Genomic DNA, 10911 nt, shown 5'->3' with positions numbered 1-10911 from the left:
AAAAAATAAAAAATAATCTTTAACTCTGCGTTGTTGGAAAAAGACCTGTATGTAACCATTTCACTGTAGTTTATCTGATTTTATTGAGAATGATGTCAATCTTACGGATCTGACCTGATCCATGAACTGACTAATAGCCCCGATATCAAGCAGATTGCTAGATTTAATGCTGACCTGTCCTTGGATCTGTGCCAACTATTAGGATTCAACAGTTCCGTTACCCATTCTTAGTATAAAAGGAAAACGTACATAACAACACTATCAAATCCTACTTTAATCAAACTTAATGATATACCTTAAAATGGCTGTCTGATAGTGAAATAACGGCGAGAAAGTCCACATTCTAGAAACGATGGAACTGTCTGCCTCTACATATTCCATCAGAGCTTTGGGGAGAGAGGGAGAGGGTTGGTGTGTGGGAGGGGCCATCAGGTGAGCTTGGGGCCGGTGTATAAGAGCATGTCCAGGTGATAGAGAAGGGACACGGCAGTGCGAGTAGCAGCAGAGAAAAGGAGACTTACAAAGGTGCCACGGAGAACAGGTAGGAAATATATCTCTCCCTCCACCACAAATCTTTCTTCACTATCCCTTATCCCTCAATCTGATCCTTTTCCTGGTAAATGTGCCTTAAATGCTGTGAACTTTTCCAGACTCTTTCAGTCTATAAAAACGTGAACAACTCTGAATAGATGTGCAATTACTTGTAATTCTGCATGGCAGTTATTCATTATTGTTTCCACTCAGCTATACTTTTGAGTTATAATAATATGAGGACAGAAGCAGATTATCTGTACAGTTTTGTGACATGCATGTGGTATCTGGGTCTGTATTCACAATGATACAGAATAGAGGTGCTGATATAGGATCAGTTTTGACTTGTAGATCACAATGATTAAAATGATATGGACAGGGGGAACACGATCCCCAATCAGCCCTCCTACCTACTCTGAGATGCTCAATAATAAACTCTTGTTTCCTTCCAGAAAGGTATTAATCATGATCCGAGGTCTGCTGTCGGTGTTGTTTGTCCTTGTGGCCGTAGCCGTGTCTTCATCTTTGGCCAAGCCTGAGAAGAACATTGCCAAGAGGGGGAAGAGGATCCCTCAGACTCTCTCTAGAGGTAACACTCCCTCCCCTTACTATTTTTCAAGGCTTATCACAGTGTAGTGTTTGAATGAATGAAAGAAAGGTTTTAAGAGTACAGTACACTTTTTCCTTATTCTCAAAGCACTGGTCTGTGTGGTCCGAGAAATCTAATCTAATCTATCTAATGAATAGAGCTGACATAGGATTCCTTATTCTACATGTCAGCGGAGGCATGTCTGTTCTACGCAATATATCTCTACCTGAATGTTCTGTAATGTTGCATCTTCCTGAGCAGACCCCAGGTATTCTGACACTGTTCTTCCTTTCGGTCTCTTGTAGGCTGGGGTGATCAGCTGATCTGGGCTCAAACCTATGAGGAGGCTCTGTACTGGGCCAGGGCACAGTGAGTGAATAAACTTTTATGACTACGAAATGACATCCTATTTCTTATGTGGTGCACAATAGGGAATAGGGTGTTATTTCACATACATACAGTGGGGCAAAAAAGTATTTAGTCAGCCACCAATTGTGCAAGTTCTCCCACTTAAAAAGATGCCTGTAATTTTCATCATAGGTACACTTCAACTATGACAGACAAAATGAGGGGGAAAAAATCCAGAAAATCACATTGTAGGATTTTTAATGAATTTATTTGCAAATCATGGTGGAAAATAAGTATTTGGTCACCTACAAACAAGCAAGATTTCTGGCTCTCACAGACCTCTAACATCTTCTTTAAGAGGCTCCTCTGTCCTCCACTCGTTACTTGTATTAATGGCACCTGTTTGAACTTGTTATCAGTATAAAAGACACCTGTCCACAACCTCAAACAGTCACACTCCAAACTCCACTATGGCCAAGACCAAAGAGCTGTCAAAGGACACCAGAAACAAAATTGTAGACCTGCACCAGGCTGGGAAGACTGAATCTGCAATAGGTAAGCAGCTTGGTTTGAAGAAATCAACGGTGGGAGCAATTATTAGGAAATGGAAGACATACAAGACCACTGATAATCTCCCTCGATCTGGGGCTCCACGCAAGATCTCACCCCGTGGGGTCAAAATGATCACAAGAACGGTGAGCAAAAATCCCAGAACCACACGGGGGGGACCTAGTGAAAGACCTGCAGAGAGCTGGGACCAAAGTAACAAAGCCTACCATCAGTAACACACTACGCCGCCAGGGACTCAAATCCTGCAGTGCCAGACGTGTCCCGCTGTTTAAGCCAGTACATGTCCAAGCCCGTCTGAAGTTTGCTAGAGAGCATTTGGATGATCCAGAAGAAGATTGGGAGAATATCATATGATCAGATGAAACCAAACTAGAACGTTTTGGTAAAATCTCAACTCGTCGTGTTTGGAGGACAAAGAATGCTGAGTTGCATCCAAAGAACACCATACCTACTGTGTAGAATGGGGGTGGAAACATCATGCTTTGGGGCTGTTTTTCTGCAAATGGACCAGGACGACTGATCCGTGTAAAGGAAAGAATGAATGGGGCCATGTATCGTGAGATTTTGAGTGAAAACCTCCTTCCATCAGCAAGGGCATTGAAGATGAAACGTGGCTGGGTCTTTCAGCATGACAATGATCCCAAACACACCGCCCGGGCAACGAAGGAGTGGCTTCGTAAGAAGCATTTCAAGGTCCTGGAGTGGCCTAGCCAGTCTCCAGATCTCAACCCCATAGAAAATCTTTGGAGGGAGTTGAAAGTCCGTGTTGTCCAGCAACAGCCCCAAAACATCACTACTCTAGTAGAGATCTGCATGGAGGAATGGGACAAAATACCAGCAACAGTGTGTGAAAACCTTGTGAAGACTTACAGAAAACGTTTGACCTCTGTCATTGCCAACAAAGGGTATATAACAAAGTATTGAGATAAACTTTTGTTATTGACCAAACACTTATTTTCCACCATAATTTGCAAATAAATAAATAAAAGATCCTACAATGTGATTTTCAGGATTTTTTTCTCTCTCATTTTGTCTGTCATAGTTGAAGTGTACCTATGATGAAAATGACAGGCCTCTCTCATATTTTTAAGTGGGAGAACTTGCACAATTGGTGGCTGACTAAAAACTTTTTTGCCCCACTGTATAATAGACCTGGATAGCTGATGTGTTGTCTTCGCAAAAAAGCAAATACATTTCAAGGCATTCCTTGGCATCTCCTTTCTATTCTATTCTATTGTAACCAGAACTACTTTGTCTCCACAGGAACAAGCCTCTGATGGTCATCTTTCACCTGGAGGACTGTCCCCACAGCGCATGTAAGACCCTGATCTCTAACCCCTGACCTCTAACCCCTGACCTACAGCAAATAAACTGCCACTTTATTGCACTTTCCTGAACAGACCTCAGGTCAAAGTCCCTCCCTTGGCTAGTTATGCATCCTGGCATTCTCCCAAATTGTGATGCATCATTCAGTTGTATTAGATGCCGGGACTTGTTTAAACAACAATTATCAAACTCGTAGTAGAACAAACAGGACTCTGTTTGCCAAGGTGTTATATATCTCTAGCATCCTAGTATCTTACTCAACTGTTAATAGATGGAGATCTCTTTAGTCAATATAATGTTTTCCATCATTTATTTCATGATCTCTTTCATGTAACCAGCCATGAAGAAGGCCTTCGCTGAAGACAAGGACATCCAGAAGGTACTTGATGAAGACTTCATCATTCTCAATCTGGTGGTGAGTTTTAAATTCAGACTTTGGAAAACGTTACTAGAATCATACCAAGCACAATACATACATTCATTATCCTTTGATCTATTTTATGATTTTACTTTATAGTATATATACTTTTTGTATTCATATTTTACTTTTTTTATTTTTTATTTTTAAACAGACATTTAGTATCTAGAAAGACATAAATAATTACGTTGTGTTTCTTTCCCTGTGTTATCAGTATGAAACCACAGACAAGCATCTCTCCCCTGATGGCCAGTATGTCCCCAGAATCATCTTTGTCGGTGAGTGATGAGGTCACGTTTTCCATGCAGCATTACATGCTAACAAATTTTAATACTTTGTCTTTGATGGCATCAAACAAAAGTGACAGATTTGAATCAATAGTTCTCTCTCGCTCACTCACTCTCTCTCCCCCTCCCCCCTATCTCTCTTTCTCTCCCCTCAGATCCCTCTATGACAGTGAGAGCTGACATCACAGGACGCTACTCCAACCGCATGTACGCCTATGAGCCTTCTGACACCCAACTCTGTGAGTACAACTTGATCTTATTTCCCTCTTGAATGTTTGATTGCATACTAACAGTTTACATACTGTTAATAAATCAGTATTTAGTAGATTATAAATACTTTAGCATTTATACACATGTATAAGGTATTATAAATGTAAGGTATTAGAAATTGTAACCAGACATTGTTTTATAATTAAAATATATTACATTTGGCCATTAGTGCCATCATCAACAACAACAAATTACTCCTCTGTGAGAAACAACCTGCTCTTGAACGACTCTTGTGTGACTTAGTCTTGACTTCTCTTGAGTGACTCTTCATTCTCCCTTCTCCCTACAGTGTTGAGCAACATGCAGAAGGCCAAGAAGCTGCTGAAGACTGAGTTGTAAGCACGGACAAAGCATGTGACCCGTTGACCTTTGGCCTGTGACTTCAGAGGTTTTCTGAACATTCTCAGAATGATCTCTGGAGCCTAGGAGTCAGCCAGTGGGATACTGTCACCATGTAAACCTAAGCACTGGAAAAAAACTAATTTAAATGTTTTGGGGGATTTTCCCTGAAACTCTGTCTTTGTAATGTATTGCTGGACATCTAAGATGTATTTTTATTAAATATAGTGCAATTCTTAAATTGTGTGTATTATTGTAAAACCAGAGTTACCAGTATTACATTTTTTGACTCAAGTTAAAAGAGCTATTAAAAAGACAGAAACTGTGTGCGCATGAATGTGTGTGTGCATGTGTATGTGTGTAGCTAGGGAGTGAGTGCTGACATCCTGGTCACATCCTGAATGGGCTTGGCCATTGAGGGTATGAAATAACTTTTCCTGAGTCACTCCTGGTTGCCTGGTTACTGAACCGGTCACAGCCTGGTTGCCTGGCTACCGAACCTCAACCAATGCCTTTGTTGTATAACGGGGCTTACTTCTTTAAAAAAAAGAAAAAACACACACACACACACACAGTGACCTGAGTAATTATCTGTGCTCTTCATGGGAATCTATGCAAATGATATGCCAGAAAGCAAATAAAAGCATTACTTCCAAAACTGATTTTAGTTTCTTGGAAATGCTTAGGCTCCTGCTGTGAGCTGAGCTCAACATTTTGCAACTTCACTGGTTGTGTTTCTATTGAAACAGAGCCCAACTAACCCAGTGAATGTCGACTGGTCAACTTCACTGGGCATTGGTGGGAAATGAGTTACTATCAATGTTGATAGGAGAACAGAAACAGGATGAAATAGATGTAAAATATCAATTTTATTGTGATTTCTTGTACAAAGGCTCAGGTACCTAGTTCACAGAACCATCAGTAGCAGCAGCACATCCTAGCAGAGACATGATACAGCAGCACATCCTAGCAGAGACATGATACAGCAGCACATCCTAGCAGAGACATGATACAGCAGCACATCCTAGCAGAGACATGATACAGCAGCACATCCTAGCAGAGACATGATACAGCAGCACATCCTAGCAGAGACATGATACAGCAGCACATCCTAGCAGAGACATGATGCAGCAGCACATACTAGCAGAGACATGATGCAGCAGCACATCCTAGCAGAGACATGATACAGCAGCACATCCTAGCAGAGACATGATACAGCAGCACATCCTAGCAGAGACATGATACAGCAGCACATCCTAGCAGAGACATTATGCAGCAGCACATCCTAGCAGAGACATGATACAGCAGCACATCCTAGCAGAGACATGATGCAGCAGCACATCCTAGCAGAGACATGATGCAGCAGCACATACTAGCAGAGACATGATACAGCAGCACATCCTAGCAGAGACATGATGCAGCAGCACATACTAGCAGAGACATGATACAGCAGCACATCCTAGCAGAGACATGATGCAGCAGCACATCCTAGCAGAGACATGATGCAGCAGCACATCCTAGCAGAGACATGATGCAGCAGCACATACTAGCAGAGACATTATGCAGCAGCACATCCTAGCAGAGACATGATGCAGCAGCACATCCTAGCAGAGACATGATACAGCAGCACATCCTAGCAGAGACATGATGCAGCAGCACATCCTAGCAGAGACATGATGCAGCAGCACATCCTAGCAGAGACATTATGCAGCAGCACATCCTAGCAGAGACATGATGCAGCAGCACATCCTAGCAGAGACATGATGCAGCAGCACATCCTAGCAGAGATATGATGCAGCAGCACATCCTAGCAGAGACATGATGCAGCAGCACATCCTAGCAGAGACACGATGCAGCAGCACATCCTAGCAGAGACATGATACAGCAGCACATCCTAGCAGAGACATGATGCAGCAGCACATCCTAGCAGAGACATGATACAGCAGCACATCCTAGCAGAGACATGATGCAGCAGCACATCCTAGCAGAGACACGATGCAGCAGCACATCCTAGCAGAGACATTATGCAGCACAGCCTAGCAGAGACATGATGCAGCAGCACATCCTAGCAGAGACATAATGCAGCTGCACATCCTAGCAGAGACATGATGCAGCAGCACATCCTAGCAGAGACATGATGCAGCAGCACATCCTAGCAGAGACATGATGCAGCAGCACATCCTAGCAGAGACAAGATACAGAAGCACATACTAGCAGAGACATTATGCAGCAGCACATCCTAGCAGAGACACGATGCAGCAGCACATCCTAGCAGAGACATGATGCAGCAGCACATCCTAGCAGAGACATGATGCAGCAGCACATCCTAGCAGAGACATGATGCAGCAGCACATCCTAGCAGAGACACGATACAGCAGCACACAATCGACTGCCAGGCTTTGTAACACTATCAGCAGAACAAAGTGGATCATATGTGTTTTCAGGTCGGTCTTCCCCAGAATTGCAGTGTTGATATTCAGACAGCATAAGCAACTGACTCTTACATTAATGCATTTGGTTTAGCAGATTTCTAATCATTAGGAATGTTTACACAGAAATATACATAAAGAACAAATTTTTAGTTGAATACTGTGTAGCATGATGACGTAAAGTAAAGGCAACAACAAGCTGCTTAAATAGCTGTAGTTATGTAGTTACAGCACACAACTGTCAACAGCACGCTACAGTCCTGTTAAAATCAAATGTACAAATATTCAATGATGTCTTCAATCGCCATGCGCTCAAAATAATACAAACTGTTCTTCATTATGTCAGTCATTGTTTGTAATACAGGAGTCATTCAGTAGTCACAACATCACAGTTCACATGCTCTAATACTGGTCTGAGTATACTGAACGCTTGCCCATCAAGGGTGTATCAAATATCAAATGTATTCTCTGAAAACGTTGATTCCAAGAGATTTGTCATCGGAAGCAGAGCCATATACGTATGAGAGGTTAAATACAGGATATGATTGGGATTGGGAGAGGCTTCAGGTGTCCCATTAGGGTAATAGACTCATGCAGCATTTTAATATACAGCCGGGTCGTGTTCTTTAGGGAACACAACAGAAAACATTTTGCAACTGAAAATGTAAAGGAATTCCTCCTGTCTCAGTCAGTTTTCTCCTGTTTAGTGCCCTAATGAACCCAGTTATTTTCCAGACACACACCTTTATGAAACACCACACAAAGGCCTGCCGCTTCGCTCAGCTGGTGAAAACACATACAAGTCACTCGCTTATTTACACAGTCCCTAAAACAGGCGGCAAACCCACCTCCACCAGGAGAGCTACTGCAGGCTTTTGCTTCGGCCCCACTTTAACTAACACAACCGATTCAGCTGAAAATGGTCCCGATGAGCAACTCATTTGTTAAGAATCAGCTGTGTTAGTGTTAGTTAGAGTAGGGCTGGAGAAAAAGCCTGCACATCCAGTAGCTCTCCAGGAGGAGGGCTAGCCACTTCCAGGATGTGGGGTGAGGGGGGCAGGGCGCAGAGCCAGCAGTTGCCAGCAGTTACAGGAAGGCACTGGGATTGGCTCGAGGGTCTTTCTGGTTCCTGTATTGATACGTTAGCCACACCCCCAGGATCTGAAACAGGAATAAAGAATAAACATTACTGAGCCCAGTTTTATCATACTGACCCTACAAATAACAGATCATATACTGTACATATACATTTTCATTCCCTATTAGATTTTATAAACTGCAGTTTACTGTAAGTCATTAAGTTCAATTGATTGAATGCTTGATTGAGACACCAGACCATTCCCTGAATGTATATAAAGGGAGATCTCACCTCAGTGAAGCTGAAGAAGAGGCCTATCCCGCCCACGAAGCGCAGCACCTCTCCTGCATGCGCCTGGATGTGCTCAGCACACGGTGAACAGGAGTGGTTGGGGAAACAGGCCTGTAGAGGGACACAGAAACACCACACAGACCAGGTAGTCAGGAAAACGGCTTCACAGCCACAATACTGAATATACAGCAGCTGATATCCTCAGAACCAGTTTGCTAAATATCAGAGCCATATCAACACAGATGTATGGGTAAACACAAGTTTTTTAGACAATCCCATTCGTTGTAATGATACAACTTGATATGTACCAACAGAGCTTGTGACCTGTGATGGAGAGGTCAAAGACAACATACTGTACATTCAGATTCAGTGCACCAGAGGGTTCATTTGTTAATGCTTACAGCGTCACAGGTCCCGTTGTTGTCTACGTGGTAGAAGCCACAGCAGTTGAGACTCTTCTCTACGTCTCTCTGGGTGGTGTGAGAGTTGTTCCATCCCACCTCCAACAGTTGTTCCTAAAACAGGGGTACAGCAGCAAGCACTGACCACCATAGATACACCCATATACATATACATTAGGTGCATTACAATGCCTGTATACACAGGACCAGACATTTCCAAGGTAGTCTGCTGTTCTTGAACCAGATGGAGGTAAGTCTGAATGAAATAGTGATTTTGAAAGGTACTCCATAGATCATGGAACTGGAACGCACCGTAGTGCCGAGACATGGGAGGTCCCTAGATCTGAGATTTCACTACAACATTAACCAATAACAGACACATCATGATTCATTAGCATATGTTGTCTCTGTGTCTGTCTAGAATTGAATCACAAGATTTCTGTGATTTGTCTGAAAAGTCGTTTTTGTTCCTCTAGAACTGAAAGGAATGTTGTTGTGATTGACAGGAGTTTGTGTACCTACCTGCTGGTCCTTGTTGATGGCCAGACAGGCGCTGGAGACAGAGAACTGGACGATGAACACCATGAAGAGGATGATCATATACTGGGCTCCACTGTCAAGGAACAACACTCCAATACACACATTCTCAACACAGAGCTTTTGTAGTTTTGAACCAGTTGGTCACACTTCCGAAGGCAAAGGTTACTTATTTTCAACAGTCAACTGTTTTATTTCTCTAAACTTCTGTATTAGTAATATGGAATATTATAGATTAATACTATAATAATGTAATAATAACACTGTAATAATGACTGAAAGCCAGTCGGTATTATGCCCCGATGACTAAGCCAGAAGCAGGGGTCGGCAGTGTCTACGCAGGCTGACTACAATGTGCAATACGATACTAGACCTGGTCTCACAGATGTTATTGCGTGTGCATGCCATGCATGAATGGAAAATCAGCAGGGATTTTTCCACAACATACAGTAGGGTAGGGGTAAGATATCAGTGCAGCCTGGAAAACAACTAATGGATATACCACAAGGGGCTATGAGTCTTATTGAAATAAAGCACAGCGGGTGAAGGTAAAGGACAACGTGGAGAGGATTGTCTCATTCAGACAATCCCTTTTGGCGAGCTGCTGAAGCTATTGGAAAAGCTTGTTGAAACTTCAGATCTTTTGAATTAAACACATAGCCTACCCAAGGCCTCAATCTACTTGACCTGAAACTTGACCCCAAACCTGAACTCAAGCCATAATTCAAATTCTAGACCCCAAATTCACTTGGGTCTTGGGTCAGGTCAAGTCTGCCTTGGTGGAAGGTTAGGATACGAAGAAGAGTAGGACCTGGTGGTGCTTCACGGCCCCAATGAGGCCGACCAACGCCACGAAGAACAGGAAAACGCCCACTCCAATGACTCCGCCCACCACCTGGAAGCTGGACACCAGGCCGAACCACTTCCCCCACGCAGCGATGCCGATCATCAGCAGACTCACCAACTAGAGAGGGAGGGACGGATAGACGGACCGACAGAAAGACGGATAAATAGACAGGCAGGCGCAGACACAAAAACAGAGACAGACAGCCAAGATGACCCTAAACAACAGATACAGTGGGGAGAACAAGTATTTGATACACTGCCGATTTTGCAGGTTTTCCTACTTACAAAGCATGTAGAGGTCTGTAATTTTTTTATCATAGGTACACTTCAACTGAAAGAGACGGAATCGAAAACCAAAATCCAGATAATCACATTGTATGATTTTTAAGTAATTAATTTGCATTTTATTGCATGACATAAGTATTTGATACATCAGAAAAGCAGAACTTAATATTTGGTCAGAAACCTTTGTTTGCAATTACAGAGATCATACGTTTCCTGTAGTTCTTGACCAGGTTTGCACACACTGCAGCAGGGATTTTGGCCCACTCCTCCATACAGACCTTCTCCAGATCCTTCAGGTTTCGGGGCTGTCTCTGGGCAATACGGACTTTCAGCTCCCTCCAAAAATGTTCTATTGGGTTCAGGTCT

At 42.9% G+C, this 10911-nt stretch overlaps 2 protein-coding genes across 3 annotated transcripts in view; one reads left to right on the top strand and one right to left on the bottom strand.

Moving 5' to 3' along the window:
* The first annotated feature begins 473 nt into the window (after window positions 1-473).
* On the top strand, window positions 474-4919 carry LOC109904685 (anterior gradient protein 2 homolog). Of its 2 annotated transcripts, none has more exons than XM_020501867.2 (8): window positions 474-541; window positions 984-1120; window positions 1426-1489; window positions 3302-3354; window positions 3703-3779; window positions 3997-4060; window positions 4225-4308; window positions 4629-4919. In XM_020501867.2, exons 2-8 carry the CDS (start codon window positions 997-999, stop codon window positions 4676-4678), a joined length of 516 nt encoding a protein of 171 aa, XP_020357456.1. In that variant the 5' UTR covers window positions 474-541; window positions 984-996; the 3' UTR covers window positions 4679-4919. The 2 variants fall into 2 exon arrangements, with proteins under 2 accessions (XP_020357456.1, XP_020357457.1); XM_020501868.2 differs by having other exon boundaries at window positions 475-541; window positions 988-1120.
* A 609-nt stretch (window positions 4920-5528) lies between these two features.
* Window positions 5529-10911, bottom strand: part of LOC109904687 (tetraspanin-13) — a 7941-nt gene continuing 2558 nt past the window's right edge. Inside the window, exons 2-6 of the mRNA XM_020501869.2 lie at window positions 10211-10378; window positions 9400-9480; window positions 8878-8991; window positions 8477-8587; window positions 5529-8268 (exon numbers count right to left, since the gene is read on the bottom strand). Of these exons, the coding sequence (XP_020357458.1) occupies window positions 8194-8268; window positions 8477-8587; window positions 8878-8991; window positions 9400-9480; window positions 10211-10378 (549 nt within the window). The 3' untranslated portion in view covers window positions 5529-8193. The remainder of the gene's footprint in view (window positions 8269-8476; window positions 8588-8877; window positions 8992-9399; window positions 9481-10210; window positions 10379-10911) is intronic.

Source organism: Oncorhynchus kisutch, linkage group LG14 (genome assembly GCF_002021735.2).
Source record: "Oncorhynchus kisutch isolate 150728-3 linkage group LG14, Okis_V2, whole genome shotgun sequence".
Classification (NCBI taxonomy): domain Eukaryota; kingdom Metazoa; phylum Chordata; class Actinopteri; order Salmoniformes; family Salmonidae; genus Oncorhynchus; species Oncorhynchus kisutch.
This window is presented reverse-complemented; position numbering and strand designations above follow the sequence as displayed.